Source organism: Saimiri boliviensis, chromosome 6 (assembly GCF_048565385.1).
Source record: "Saimiri boliviensis isolate mSaiBol1 chromosome 6, mSaiBol1.pri, whole genome shotgun sequence".
Lineage (NCBI taxonomy): Eukaryota > Metazoa > Chordata > Mammalia > Primates > Cebidae > Saimiri > Saimiri boliviensis.
The window spans coordinates 132,672,652-132,687,877 of NC_133454.1; the positions used below are offsets into that span (position 1 = coordinate 132,672,652).

Below are 15,226 nucleotides of genomic sequence, written 5' to 3' on the forward strand. Positions count from 1 at the left end.
CATGACACTGTGGGACTTTTGGACATGTTCTCCTTGACTGTGGAGAGGAATTGAAGCGGGGGCAGGCAGCTGGTCCCAGGCTGAGAGAGTGAGCTCAAGGAGAGTGTGTCCAGGCAGACTCCACAGGGCATGTGAGCAGGACTCGGCCTTCCTCTGCCCCCAGAGCCTCAGCCTTTTCAGTGGGGACCACAGGCCCTGGGCATGTCAACCAGCGCTAGCTGAGTCCCGGGGCCTCTCCCAGGAGAGCTTTGGCCAGAGGTCATTAGGAGCCAAGGGGTGTCCGTGTGGTGCAGATCTTGCTGGAGCAGACGCACAGCCCCAAGGGGTGAGTTTATAGCAGCTTTGGCTGCCACAGGAGCCTCCAGAGCCCCTTCATGTGGCCAAAGTGCAGCTGGCCCCTTCCAGGATGTGTGTGGGCAGAACCGATAGGCACTGCTGTACCTCTGAGGCCTGTATCCTCTCTTGAGAGGGGACATCTCTCCTCAGGAATGCAGCAAGATGGTTTTATTGAGCCCCTCCCACTGAAAACAGCCCCAAATGATAGATACCATATGTTTTAATTTCTCCCTGGAGGTTTTGAAAAGATGACAAAGGAAAGGGGGATCCCAAAGAGGTGATTGCAGCTAACTTTGGCTTCAGACCAGGTGGTCTTGTGGGGATGGAGAGTGAAGGTATCAGAATAAAGGAGCAGATGTACAATGTTCATGGATTGACGTAGTCAGTATGTCAAGGTGTCAGCTTCTCCCAAATTAATGTAGTCAGTATAATCCCACTCGAAGTCCCAGCAAGCCCTGTTTTGTTTTTGTTTTTTTGTAAAGCTTGATAGGTTAATTCTAAATAGCTAGAAAGAGTCAAGACATTCTTGTGAAAGAAGCACAAAGTGTGAAAGCTTGCTCAAACAGATATCAAGGCTGGGCACAGTGGCTCACACCTGTAATCCCAGCACTTTGGGAGGCCGAAGTGGGCAGATCACTTGAGTTCAGGAGTTTGAGACCAGCCTGACCAACATGGTAAAACCCTGCCTCTACTAAAAAATATAAAATTAGCTGAGTGTGGTGGCACGTGTCTGTAATCTTGGTTACTCAGGAGGCTGAGGCAGGAGAATCGCTCAAACTTGGGAGCCAGAGGTCACAGTGAGCCAAGATCACACCACTGCACTCCAGCCTGGGTGACAGAGCAAGAGTCTGTCTTAAAAAAAAAAAAAAAAAGAAAGAAATAGAAATATCAGATATCAGGACTATAGAGACTATTGTCTACAGTAAGATGAGTCCAGAGAACAACACAGAGCCTGCAGAGATGACAGAGTGGGAACAGATAGGCCTTATAGTACATGATGTTGGCCAAGCATCAAGACCAGTGAAATAAAGTAGAGTCAGACCCCTACTTCATGCCATTTTATACCCCAATTCTGGGTGGATTCAAAATTTAAAGGCAGAAGGCAAAATTGCAGAGCTTTTAGGAAATAACTTAGAAGACAATATTCCTGATCCCAGGGCAGAGAATGCTTTTCTTAAATATGGCTGAGACACTCACCATGAAGGACTGAGTTGTTAAAGTTAACAGCTTCTGTATTGTGACCTGTGGATTTCTGTTAGGTGTGTTTCTTACTTGGATATAACAGGGCATGTAGGCCAAGCGCAGTGCCTGTAATCCCAGCTACTCAGGAGGCCGAGGCAAGAGAATTGCTTGCATCTGGGAGATGGAGGTTGCAGTGAGCCGAGATCATGCCACTGCACTCCAGCCTATACAACACAGTGAGACCATCTCAAAACAAAACAAAAACAGGGCATGTCACTGATTTCTTTGCTCACCATTATTGCATGTGTGTGACTGCATTTGGCCACTGTTCACCTCTGTTAGTGGCTCATTCACAGAGGATCTGTGGGAGATGACCCTCTCAGTCCCTGTATGTCAAAAATGTCCTTGCCATTCTTAAATGATAGTCTAGTTGGGTATAGAATTCTACGTTGAGTTACCTTCCCTCAGCGTCTTGAAAAATATCATGGTACCATCTTGCTGCATCTGGTGTTACTAATGAGAAACCAGATACCTGTCTGGTTCTCATTACTTTGTAGGGAAACTGCCTTGTCTTTCTGGTAGCTTTGAGGTTTTCTCTTTTTCTTGAGTATATATATATATATATATATATATATATATATATATATTTTTTTTTTTTTTCTCTCTATCTTGGCACTCACTGGAAACTTTGAGTCTAATGAAAATATGGCCTCTCTTCCATACTCTCTAGTCTTTGCTTTTGGGGCTCACTAGAAAAAGTGTTGAGATTTCTGGATCTGTTCTACATGTCCTCTAATCTTAAAAAAAAAAAAAAAAAAAAAAAAAAAAAATCCTATTAAACCTGATAGCTTGAGCGCATGGTCTTTGTCTTTCTCTACCGATGCAGCTTTTGCTTTCTTTCAGGATGTTGGCATCTCTGAGTTGCTTGGTGGTTTCAGACTGAATGCTCATTTTCTATAAGGAAAGGTATTGTAGTCAGGCTCTGTGTTCCATCCCCCCACCCCCACCAATCTCAATTTGAATTGTATCTCCTAGAATTCCCATGTGTTGTGGGAAGAACCCAAATTAATGTAGCCAGTGTGGGGTGGGTGGGGTTGGTAATTGAATCATGGGGGCCAATCTTTCCCATGCTATTCTTGTGGTAGTGAATACGTCCCACGAGATCTGATGGGTTTATCAGGGGTTTCTGCTTTTGCCTCTTCCTCATGTCCTCTTACTGCCGCCATGATTGCCTTTTGCCTCCTGCCATGATTCTGAGGCCTCCCCATCCATGTGGAACTGTAAGTCCAGTTAAGCCCTTTTTTCTTCCCAGGCTTGGATACGTCTTTATCAGCAGTGTGAAAATGGACTAATACAGGAAATTGGGACCAAGAATGGGGAATTGCTGAAAAGATCCCTGAAAATGGGGAAGCAACTTTGGAACTGTGTAGCAGGCAGAGATTGGGACAGTTTGGAGGGCTCAGAAGAAGACAGAAAAATGTGGAAAAGTTTGGAAACTCCCAGAGACTTTTTGAATGGTTTTGACAAAAATGCTGCTAGTGATATGAACAATAAGGTCCAGGCTGAGGTGGTCTCAGATGGAGATGAGGAATTTGTTGGGAACTGAGCAAAAGTGGCTCTTGTTATGTTTTAGCAAAGAGATTGGTGGCATTTTGCCCTGCCCTAGAGATTTCTGGAACTTTGAACTTGAGAGAGATGATCTAGGGTATCTGGCAGGAGAAATTTTTAAGCAAGCAGCAAAGCACTCAAGAGATGACTTGGATGCTGTTAAGCATTCCATTTTAAAAGGGAAACAGGCTGGGCACAGTGGCTCATGCCTGTACTCCTAGCACTTTGGGAGGCTGAGGTGGGTGGATCACCTGAGGTCAGGAAAAGTTTGAGACCAGCCTGGCCAACATGGTGAAACCCATTGCTACTAAAAATACAAAAATTAGCCAGGCATGGTGGCATGCACCTGTAATGCCAGCTCAGGAGGCTGAGGCAGGAGAATTGCTTGAACCCAGGTGACGGAGGGTGCACTGAGCTGAGATTGTGCCACTGCACTTCAGCCTGAATGACAGAGTGAGACTCCATCTAAAAAAAAAAAAAAAAAAAAAAAAAATTAAGAAAAGGGAAACAGCATAAAAGTTCAGAAAATTTTCAGCCTGACAATGCAGTAGAAAAACACAAAACAAAACAATTTTTTGAGGAGAAATTTAAGCCAACCACAGAAATTTGCTTAAGTAGCAAGGAGCCTAATGCGAATCCCCAAGACCATGGGGAAAATGTCTCCAGGCCACATCAAAGAACTTCACGGCAGCCCCTCCCATCACAGACCTGGAGGCCCAGGAGGAAAAAGTGGTTTTGTGGGCCAGGCCCAGAGTCTGCATGCAGTGTGCAGCCTAGGGACTTGGTGTCCTGCATTCCAGCTGCTCCAGCCATGGCTGAAAGGGGCCAATGTAGAGCTCAGGCTGTGGCTTCAGAGGGTGGAGGCTCCAAGCCTTGGCTGCTTCTCTCCACTTCGATTTCAGAACATGTACGGAACACCTGAATGTCCAGGCAGAAGTTTGCTGCAGGAGTGGGGCCCTCATGGAAAACCTCTGCTAGGTCAGTGCAGAGGAGAAATCTGGGGTCAGAGCCCTCACATAGAGTCCCTACTGGGACACCACCTAGTGGAGCTGTGAGAAGAGGGCCACTATCCTCCAGACCCTAGAATGGTAGGTCCATGACAGCTTGCATTGTGCACCTGGAAAAGTCACAAATGCTCAAAGCAGCTGGGAGGGAGGCTGTACCCTGCAAAGCCACAGGGACAGAGCTGCCCAACACCATGGCAGCCTACTTCTTGCATCAGCATGAACTGGATGTGAAACCTGGAGTCAAAGGAGATCATTTTGGAGCTTTAAAGTTTGACTGCCCCACTGGATTTCGGACTTGCATGTGCCCTGTAACCGCTTGGTTTGGGCCAATTTCTCCCATTTGGAACAGCTGTATTTACCAAATACATGTACTGCCATTGTATCTAGCAAGTAACTAACTTGCTTTTGATTTTACAGGCTCATAGAAGGGACTTGCCTTGCCTCAGATGAGATGTTGAGCTCTGGGCTTTTGGGTTAATGCTGAACTAAGTTAAGACTTTGGGGGACTGCTGTGAAAGCATGATTGGTTTTGAAATGTGAGGACATGAGGTTTGGCGGGGCAAGGGGCAGAATGATATGGTTTGGCTGTGTCCTCACCCACATCTCACCTTGAATTGTATCTCCCAGAATTCCCACATGTGGGCATTGAGGCAGAGATGATTGAACCATGAGGGCCAGTCCTTCAGATGCTATTCTTGTAATAGTGAATAAGTCTCACGAGATCTGATGGCTGTATCAGGGTTTCCACTTTTGCTTCCTCCTCATTTTTCCTTACTGCCACCATGTAAGATGTGCCTTTCACCTCCCACCATGATTCTGAAGCCTCCCCAGCCATGTGGAACTGTAAGTCCAATTAAACCTCTTTTTCTTTCCATTCTTAGTTATGTCTTTATCAGCAGTGTGGAAATGGACTAATACATCCCCATAATCCCCAGATGTCATGGGAGGGACGCTGTGGGAGGTGATTGGATCATGGGGTGGTTTCCTCCATGCTGCTCTTGTGATAGTGAGTGCGTTCTCACGAGATTGGATGGTTTAATAAGCATCTGGCATCTCCCCTGCTGCGTCTCATTCTCTTGCCACTTTGTCAGGAAGGTGCCTGCTTCTGCTTTGGCCTCTACCATGACTGTAAGTTTCCTGAGGCCTCCTCAACCAGGCAGAACTGTGAGTCAGTTAATCCTTTTTCTTTATAAATTATACAGTCTCAGATATTTCTTTATAGCAATGTGAGAACGGACTCATACAAAAGGCTTTGTCCCCCCACCCCCAACACATACACAGTGTGGCAGTATGTGGCCTCTCAGCACTTCCCAAATCCCTCCTTTTCAGGATATCTTCCTGCCTTGAAGATGATTTATGATTTACTTTCTTGTTTTCTTTCTTTTCTTTCATTTTTTTTTTTTTTTTTTTTTTTAGACAGAGTCTTGCTCTGTCACCCAAGCTGGAGTGCAGTGGTGTGATCTTGACTCACTGCAAACTCCACCTCCCAAATTCAAGCAATTCTTCTGCCTTAGCCTCCCAAGTAACTGGGATTATGGGCATCTGCCACCATGCCTGGCTAATTTTTTGTATTTTTGGTAGAGGCGAGGTTTCACCATGTTGGTGAGGCTGGTCTCAAACTCCTGACCTCAGGTGATCCACCCGCCTGGACCTCCCAAAGTGCTGGGATGACAGGCCTGAGCCACCACGCCCAGCTACTTTCTTGTTTTCAATTGCTGCTATTTTAAAGTTTCTATCATTGCCGTGGTTTTTGTGTCTGTGGGGGAGACATGCCCACTTTTCCATCTGGAAACCAGAAACCCACTTTACAACGTCTATAAAGGCTGAGTAACATTGGTTTGTATTCACTGTGTCTTTCTATATTTCCTCGCTCTGGGGCATCAGCAGAGCCCTGTGGTTTTGAGTGTGGACTCCATGTGGGCTGCCTGGGTGTGAGCCCAGCTTTCCCCCAACAGAAGCACACCTTTTCATCACCTTGTGCCTCAGTGCTCCCATCCGTGGGATGGGAGACGCGATCCCAGACATCATACAGCGTCATTGTCAGGATTGAATGAGATAGTTCTGTGGTGCAGATGGCATAGCACAGGCCTCTGAGATGGGTGCTGGTACCCACACACCGGCGTAAATGGGTCTAAGAAACCATTGTGCCACGAGAATGACTGAGGTTCAGGAAACACCGTTTACGTGTGGCTGAATGCAGGCCTAGTTGGGCAGTGACCTGGCGTGGCCTCCAGGGAATCAGCCTCAAAGACACAGCGTAAACCTACAGAAGCTGACCCTGGTGGTGACCATCCTAACCCACTGCCCCCTGGAGCCCACCTGCAACCTTACCAGCCCCTTGACTGTCTCCAGCCCAGTCCTGGGGTGGCCTGTCCTGCTGGGCCTCGGCAAGGAGGGGAGGAGAGGCTGGAGCACCGGCAGGGGCCTCGCTCTGTAAATGGGATTTGGGACGTGCTGAGAGGCTACACCTGCCACACTGTGGAGAGGAGGGGCAAAGCCTTTTGTATGAGGCCGTTCCCACACTGCTGTAATGATGGCGTCACTTCCTGGGCAGGGCAGGACCCACCCGAGGGCAGAGGGCAGAGGCAGTTCCCGGTGTGGGGAAGGCCCTGCTCTGCACCCCCACCAGCGGCCTCCATGGCAAGGTGTGGGCATTGTCCTCGTCTCCCCAGACCACAGTCTGCCTGTGCCCACCCCCTGCCCAGTAGGAGGTGGTTTTGTGCCCAAGGCCCCCTGCATCCTGCTGTGCCCAGGTCCTGGCTGATACCACCTTCACTGTCTTCCCTGCCCACACCTGCAGCCCCAGCTGTCAGTGCTGCCCATCCCACAGGCTCCCCAGTCCCCTGCTGTCTGCACGGGGTGCTCTCTGCTCTGGGCAGAGCAACAGAAAGGAAGGGCAGGAAGCCTTGCCACATGGGGAGGTGAGACAGGAGGTGAGCAAGCCCCGGAGGAAAGCATCTGGGGGGTCCACACAGGACGGGGTGAAAGGTGGCCCCACAGGGCCCAGCACCAGCCTGGGAGCATCGTGCCCAGCTCCGGTCACCTGCCCTGGGGGGCGGCTGCGTCCCCGCTGACAGGGCCTGATTCCATGTCTGCCCCACTGACAGCCTCTGTCTTCCTGCACGAGCAGTTTCCTCACACAATCCCCCATGCTGGAAATCACAGCCGGGGTGACCTCCGGGTCCTGGCGGCCCCCTGTGCCCTGTCTCCTGGCTGGCACTCCCACAGCCCAAGACTGGCTCCCAGGGTGCCCTCAGGAGCACATGGATGACCATCTGGCTTCCTGCCCCCCACCCCGCCTGGCCCTCCCAGAGACTTCCTGGCCCCTCAGCGGCTGATGGGGGTTCTGTACTGTCCCCTGGATGTGTCCTCCAGCCGGCAGGGCCCAGGCAGGCAGCCCTCAGAGGACCGGGGCGCCTGGGAGAGATGGTAGGCAGGAAAAGACGCTGGGACAGAAGATGTAGGCAATGCTCAGGGTTTATTTGCAGAACTGGTTTGAGCTGGCCAGAGGGGGCTTTGGGATGCTGACCCTTCTCACCTGGCTTTGTGGCCTCAGCCCCAAGGTACCCTGCAGCAGGCACGGACGGGCGGACGCATTGCCTGGCACAGCTTCCCAGCAGCAGCCAGCCTTGCCTGGACCGGGCTGTCTGTGCCCCAGCGGCCGGACACGGTCAGCTGGGATTCGTGCTGCACGGGGGCTCTGGCCGTGGCTCAGGGCGTGGCGGGAACACACAGGCCTGAGCATGCTTAGTTTGTTCCAGGGTGTCCCAGTGACCTCAGGGAGGGGCAAGGCCAAGACAGGCCACAGGCTGTACCAGGGCAGGACTCCTGAGTGGCGCTCTCCTGAAAGGCATCCTGCTGGCTCCTCACCCTTCCAGGGGTTGGTTCTACCACCAGGGTGGGCAGCAGGAGCATGGAGGCACGGGGTGCCACACAGAGGCCGGGGGGTTCCGTGGAGCAGGCCCAAGATGGTTGTGCTTGGGCAATGTGCGTTCTGGCTCCAGGTGGACAGGGCATGGGGTAGAGGCAGAACATCGTCAGACGGCAGTGGCCTCCTAGACCGGGAAGCCAGGGGTGTGTGTGGGAGCCACGGGCTCGGGGACGCAGAAGGGCGTGCAGCCACACTCATCCACGTGGACGTATGTGTGCAGGACAGCTGAGCCATCAGGACAGCGCAAGGCTATGGTCTCCTCGTGGACCCGCCTCTCCTGGCAGCAGGTGCACTCGTGCCGCATGGCCTGGGCCTCCGCTGAGTACCTGTGGATGCAGGGCGGCCCTCAGACCAGCCACCGGGGCCCCACCGTTTCTCTGCCCAGCTGCGGTGACACGTGGGCCTCTGGGGTCCTGGGCCAGATGGCCACCCCTCTGTCCACAGTGGCCTGCTCTGTGGGCACATGGAGCTTCACCTTCCCAGGCGGGGTCGGCTCTGGGCTCCCAGGGTCCCTTGGCCCAGGTGCTGTCTTCTGTGGCCCTTCCCCTGTCTGAACCAGCTCCTCCAGCCCTGCTGACCCTGAGCAGCCCTTGACCCTTCCTCCTGCCTCTTCTAGCCAAGGGTCAACCCTCCTGGCCCCTCCTGCTGACAGCTGGCCGCTGTGGCAAGCCATGGGGGCTCCATGGAAGGCTCTGGTTCCGCCCACTCTCCCTAGGGGGTTCCCCGGACCTGGGTTTGCGGCTGGGAGCTCTGGGCCATGTGGCTGAGCTCAGCAGGGCCCTGGCCTGGCCGCGAGAGCGGCCCCAGGCTTTCTGCCGATGGACGTGGAGAAGGGGGGCCCTGCTGGGGAGCTGCTTTCCTGCTTCGTGGAGCTGGCGCAAGCCCTCCTGACCCAGAGCGGGATGCCGGCCAGCAGATGGGCCCGGACGGACCCACCGCACGCATGTGCTGTTGGCACAGGGCCAGGAGCCCACTCACTTGGACGCTCCGGGGCAGGAGCCCTCACAGAAGGTGATGTTGACCGCAGCCTGGGTCTCGCAGCCCTGGTGCCGCAGAACGGTTGTGTTGACGCGGACTTGACAGGAGTCTGGGAGAAGAAAGGCGGATGCAAGGCCCCCGCGGACCCTGGCTCTGAGGACGTGGCGGGTGGGCCCTCCCCACGGGACCACCCCTCCCACTGCCCTCCCGGACCAAGGCTGGAGTCTGGAGGCCGCGACCCCACTGCTGCCCAGCCCTGCCGTCTGGTCGGGAACGGAAGGGCACGGGATGAAGCCGGAGGGCGGGTGTAGGAAGGCGGCCTCCACTTACCCTCCTCACAGGAGTAGCAGCAGCCGGTTTTCCTGAGGCTCCCCTGTGGGGCCAAAGACAGGGCCAGGGCTGTGGGGTGCCTGGGGGCTCACCTGGGGGCTGGTGCCTGGGGACTCACCTGGGGGTGGGTGTCCGGGGGGGGGCTCACCTGGAGGCAGGTGTGTGTGTGGGGGGGCTCACCTGGAGGCAGGTGCCTCGGGGATTCCCTGGGAGGTGTGGCCTACTAGGGTAGGGGGGAAGCCTCCCAGGGGCTCCCAGACAAGGGTAGGGAGAGGCAGGGCCTCTGGGGAAGGAGTGGAGCCTCCCTGCTGGGTGGGGCTTCCCTGATGGACAGGGTCTCCCAGGTAGGGGCAGGGCCTCCCGGGAAGGGGCGGGGCCTCCCAGGCAGAGGGGGGAGACTCCCTGATGGACAGGGTCTCCCAGGCAGGGGCGGGGCCTCCAAGGAAGGGGTGGAGACTCCCTGCTGGGTGGGGCTTCCCAGGCAGGGGCGGGGCCTGCCTGGTGGACAGGGTCTCCCAGGCAGGGGCAGGGCCTCCAGGGAAGGGGTGGGGCCTCTGAGGGGGTGGAGACTCCCTTCTGGGTGGGGCCTCCCAGGCAGGGGCGGGGCCTCTAGCACACACCCTGCAGCTGGACACATCTGGGCAGGATGCAGGCTGTGGGGTCAGCAGATGGAGTCCGCTCTCGACCTCACAGCGGTACACGGTGCAGTTGTCCACAGGGCTGTTGACCCAGGTTTCGTTCAGCTGAAGTGCAAGGCAGAGTGGAAGCTGAGTGGAGATTGTCTCTTGCACCGAGCCCCTTTGAGGATGACGGTCTGCGGAGGGTGCGGAGCCCAGACCTGCCCCCACGCCCCGGCTGTTACCTGGACGGGCCGGCCGTCGGGCGTGAGGCAGGCTGTCTGCACGCACTCCCTGCAGCACTGCCCGGCCACGCTCTTGTACTCAAAGCCCTGTGGGACAGGAGGGTGTCAGCTGTACTCCTCTCCTCCAGGGCCCTACCTGGCCCAGCCTGCCCTGCCATCAACACCCCAGTGGTCTGGTGGCCCTTATCACTGTCCCTGCCTGGACCTATATCCACAGAAGCTGCCCCCACCCAGTTATCCGGCTCAGCCTCGCCCCAGTTTCCAGCACCTTCTCTCTGCCTACCCCTTTCTTCCTGGGACCTGGTGCTAACCCTGTCCCCGGCAGCCCGCAGGCCTGTCCCGCCCTCAGGCCCCTCAGTCACCCTACTTTATGCCCTCCCTTTGGGAACAACCATGACCCCAGCAAAGGCTGAGCTAGAGAACCCCAGGGAGGCAGGTCAGCATGACTCAGGGCTGGGTCTGCCTGGCAGCTGTTGGCTCACCTAAGGGCGGGTGCCTGGGGACTCACCTGGGGGTGGGTGTCTGGGGGCTCAGCTGGGGGTGGGTGCCTCAGGGGCTCACCTGGGAGTGGATGCCTGGGGGCTCACCTGGGAGTGGATGCCTGGGGGCTCACCTGGGGGTGGGTGCTTTGGGGGCTCACCTGGGGGTGCCTGAGGGGCTCACCTGCAGGTGGGTGCCTGGGGGGCTGGCTCACCTGGGGATGGGTGCCTCAGGGGTTCACCTGGGGGTGGGTGCCTGGGGGCTCACCTGGGGGTGGGTGTCTTGGGGACTCACCTGGGGACAGGTGCCTGGGGGCTCACATAAGGGCAGGTGTCTGGGGGCTCTCCTGGGGGTGGGTGCCTTGGGGGCTCGCCTGGGGGGCTTACCTGGGGGTGGGTGCCTCAGGGGCTCACCTGGGGGTGGGTGCCTGGAGGGCTTACCTGGGGGTGGGCATCTTGGGGACTCACCTGGGGGCAGGTGCCTGGGGGCTCACATAAGGGCAGGTGCCTGGGGGCTCACCTGGGGGCAGGTGGCATTGTTGCAGGCATTCTCCTGACACTGCACTGTTGGATTCTGGGTGTCCCCAGAGAGGCAGGTGCACGTGTGGCAGGGAAGGGTCCCTGGGAATGTTGTACCAACCTGCAGTGGGTGGGAGGGTGGCACTGAGGGCACTGGTGGGCAACAGGGCCAGGACCCCTCCCCGTGACTGGTTGGGACCCGCAGGAAGTTGTCTCTTCCCTAAATGGAGCACTCCTCAAATGGATGCACCCCTGGTGGTCAGGGAATGCAGGAGGGCAGGGAATCTGGACGAGCAGGGAATCTGGGTGGGCAGGGACCCCAGGCAGGCGTGTCCTGCCCCTGGGTCCTTGCTGGGAGGCCCTGAGTAACCACTCAGAGGCAGCAGGTGTGGCGCTCACGGCTGAAGACGTAAGGGGTCTCCGAGTCTCAGGTGTGTCCCAGCCTTGTGAGCCCAGGCCCCTGTATGGATCTGCCCTCATGGCAGGAGTGTCATGACAAGGAGTGGGGTTCAGAGGGCCCTGGGCACCCCACACAGATGTCTCGGTGCAGGGCCGCCCCCACTCGCTGCTGTGCCCTTACCCCGTAGAAGGTGCCATTGTAAGTACACAGCTGAGGTCCTGGAAGGAAAGGGAGCTGAGCCTGTGCTCTGTGCCCTCGCCTGCCTGCGACCCCCGCCGCCGGACGAATGGCCACCCAGGAGCTCGTCCCCCCCACCCTGCCCACCCTCCTACACCCCCCAACCCCGGGCTCATGGCCACCCAGGAGCCCGTCCCTCTCCCAGCTGCCCTCCTTCATCCCCCACCCCTGGGCACATGGCCACCCAGGAGCCCATCCTCCCCGCCCCCGCCCTGCTCACTGCAGCGGAAGGTGGGACAGCAGTCGCCCTCCTCCTGGGTGCGGTAGGGCTCCTGGCCTGGCGGGCACACGGGCGGGCTCTGGGGACAGGTGGTGGTGTTGCATACTGCGGGGGGACAGAGGGCACGGTCCGGGGCTGCCCACTACTCCTCCCGACCCATTGTTCCCAGAGTAAGCCCCGGGCGGGCTCCTCCCCGGAGACCTGACTTCTCCCACGGCCCTTGGGGGTTCCCTCCAGGACCCTCGCTTGACCACTTCCCCGCTGCTCCCCACTCCTGGGCAGGCCAGAGGACACCGGCCTCATCTTTAGGAGGACAGTGAAGCACCTGGAGGCTGTCTCTGCCGAGTGGTCTCATCTGGTCAGGCCAGGACACGGTGGCTTTCCTCTGCTCTCCTGTGCCCACCCTGCAGGCCCCTGGCGGGCACTGGCTCCATCCCCCCCACCCCATGCCGGGCACCTCTGCTCCTTGGGCTCTTACCGCACAGTGTCTCAGGGCAGCAGGGGTCGTTGGCCCGGGGCCTGGTCACAGTCTGGAAGCCGGGGCGGGTGCACGTGGGGGGCTGGCCCTGGGCCTCACAGGGCAGGGGCTGGCACTGCACTGACACTGAGCCCTCGTCACACACGCAGGCCTGGCAGTTGCTGACCCACCGCTCCCCAGGCTGGAAGGGATCGAGGGGGTTCCTGAGGGTTCTTGGACAGGGCTCTGGGCCTCCCCACCACACTCAGCCATGGGCCAATCCTGGGCATCTGTCTGGCCACCCCCTCCCTTGGGCTGGCACCCTAGCGGCCCAGAGTGACAGGGCAGGAAGCCCACACCAGCCACCGGGACGTCCACGTCACACTCGTGCGCCCCACAGCTGCCCTGTGGGATGGGGAGGCTCTTCCTCCCTTAGCTTGAGGGATGGTTGGTTAGGGCAGGTTGGGGTGGAGCCACTCACAGATTTGGGAAAGCCATCCGGTCCCACGCAGGCTGGAAAGGAAAGGGCACGGCGTCACTGAGGGTGCTGAGATTTTGGGCAGAGGGGCCTCTGGCCCCAGGAGGTGCTCTCAGGCCTGGCGCCGCTCCCCCCTGGGATGGAAGCCCCTGGAAATCTTGTCGGATGTCGGCTGTGGCTGGAGCTCAAGCCAGGGCACTTTGAGCCCAGCTGTCAGTGCACAGGAGGCTCGGCCACGGTGGTGGGAGGTAGAGCTCAGGGGAGGGACCACGACAGGATGGTACAAGGATAGAGCCTCCCCATGGGGCTTCAGGGGGCCGGAGGGGGCTCTGCAGGGGCTCAGGGCCACACTGGGGCTGTCCCGGGCCTCTGGTGGGGTGAACATGGCACAGGGGTCAGCTGGGGAGAGGGGACAACACAGTGTGGCCGGGACGGCCCCTCCCACCCTGCAGGCGCTTGGCCAGCCCAGGTGACAGTGCTTACGGCAGGCCGGCACGCAGATGCCCGTGTGTTCGTTGAAGAGGATCTGGTCTTCGGGGCAGAAGCAGCCCTCCGCCAGCCCCTCCAGCTGTGGGCTCTGGTTCCTACAGGGTGACAAGAGTGGCCCTGGGACCCTGAGGTCCAGGAGGCCTCCCGGCATCTTCATCCATGTGAGTCCCCAGGATGGGCAGTGGTGAGCAGGAAGGAGAGCAATGGTGGCGTGCAGGGCTCAGGGTGGGAGAGAATGGGCGGGGCAGGGGTGGGGATGGGGGGACGCCAGGGCGGGCGTGGGTCTGGGGTGGGTGGGGACATGCCTCCTGCCTGCTCTGTCTCTAAGGTATCTGGGAGCAGCTGGGGATGTTTTTCAAGGAGTCCTGGGCTCAGGGGCACTGCAGAGATCTGTGGCTCACAGCAGGATGTCCCCTGGCCTCCTGCTCCCCCAGATCCAGCCATCCCTGTGCTCACCTGGAGTTGCAGGAGGCAGGCTGTATGGGGCCGCACGGCTTGTACACTTTGGTGGGCGGGCAGGTGAGATCTGTGGTTACAGGGAGATGTCAGAGAGGCTGAGGGGTCTGGGGGTCCAGGGCCGTCCCCCCTCACTGCACAGGCCCCTCAGAGAGGCCGAGGGGTCTAGGGGTGCAGAGCCGCCCCCACTCACTGCACAGGCCCCTCAGAAAGGCCGAGGGGTATGGGGGCACAGGGCTGCCGCCCACTCACTGCACAGGCCCCTCAGAGAGGCCAAGGGGTCTAGGGGTGCAGGGCTGCCCCCCACTCACTGCATAGGCCCCTCAGAGAGGCTGAGGGTCTGGGGGCGCAGGGCCACGCCCACTCACTGCACAGGCCCCTTAGAGAGGCCGAGGGGTCTGGAGGTGCAGAGCCATGCCCACTCACCACACAGGCCGCCGGCCGCACCCCGCCAGTCACTGCACACCCCCCGTGCGCGGCAGAGCGCCGCGTAGGCCTCCAGGCTCTGGCAGGGCACCTCGGGGCGGCCCCGGCAGCCGTCACTGACGCAGGCGTTGAAGAATGGGCCGGGGGGCACCAGGTCATGGCAGTCGGCAAAGACCCTGTGGGCAGAGCGATGGGGCGGAGGGCACCAGGCCCCCAGGGAGCTGAGCAAGGGCAGGCAGGGGCACCCCGGGGCCTCCCATCCGGGGGGGAGGACTCACTGGCTCAGCATCAGATCACAGAGCGGCTGCGGCGGGCACCGGCTGGGGGTGGGTGCGCCAGAGGTTGGGGCCGTGGGGCTGGCAGTGGGGGGCGTGCTGGTTGGGGCCCAGCAGCCGTCCTTCCTGCTGTCGGGGACCAGCCACGTCTTGGCCATGTCCTTGCAGCTGGCGGCCATGGTTCCATCCCGACTGCGGCAATCGTCCCTCTGGCTGTTGGTGCAGGTGCCTGGGGGCAGGCCGGGGTGTCACCAGGGGGCTGGAATCCGGGGAGATTTTTGCGCCCCTTCCCCTGGCTCATTCCCCTCCACAGGCTTCGCTCCCAGCTCATTCCCCTCTGAAGGCTGCCCCCCAGCCCCTGGCTCATTCCCATCCATGGCTTCCCCCACGGAGAGCATTTCCCTCCACAGACTCCCCCCACCCCGAAGCTCATTCCTCTCCAGAGTTTCCCCCCAAGCCCCAGTTCAATCCCGTCCGCAGGCTTCCCCTTTGCCCACTGGGCTGTCGGCCCCTGGGACAGCCCCGGTGGGGCAGGACCCGCCGGGCGGGCGGCGCT

General features: G+C 58.4%; 1 protein-coding gene across 1 annotated transcript in view; it reads right to left on the reverse strand.

Annotated features, from left to right (window-relative positions):
- Window positions 1-7,604: 7,604 nt before the first annotated feature.
- Window positions 7,605-15,226, reverse strand: part of MUC5B (mucin 5B, oligomeric mucus/gel-forming) — a 38,080-nt gene continuing 30,458 nt past the window's right edge. The window contains exons 36-49 of the mRNA XM_039470361.2: window positions 14,674-14,899; window positions 14,396-14,571; window positions 13,970-14,039; window positions 13,508-13,608; window positions 13,028-13,059; window positions 12,568-12,748; window positions 12,090-12,194; window positions 11,813-11,850; window positions 11,234-11,353; window positions 10,235-10,321; window positions 9,993-10,115; window positions 9,373-9,415; window positions 9,043-9,151; window positions 7,605-8,390 (exon numbers count right to left, since the gene is read on the reverse strand). Of these exons, the coding sequence (XP_039326295.2) occupies window positions 8,189-8,390; window positions 9,043-9,151; window positions 9,373-9,415; window positions 9,993-10,115; window positions 10,235-10,321; window positions 11,234-11,353; window positions 11,813-11,850; window positions 12,090-12,194; window positions 12,568-12,748; window positions 13,028-13,059; window positions 13,508-13,608; window positions 13,970-14,039; window positions 14,396-14,571; window positions 14,674-14,899 (1,613 nt within the window). The 3' untranslated portion in view covers window positions 7,605-8,188. The remainder of the gene's footprint in view (window positions 8,391-9,042; window positions 9,152-9,372; window positions 9,416-9,992; window positions 10,116-10,234; window positions 10,322-11,233; window positions 11,354-11,812; window positions 11,851-12,089; window positions 12,195-12,567; window positions 12,749-13,027; window positions 13,060-13,507; window positions 13,609-13,969; window positions 14,040-14,395; window positions 14,572-14,673; window positions 14,900-15,226) is intronic.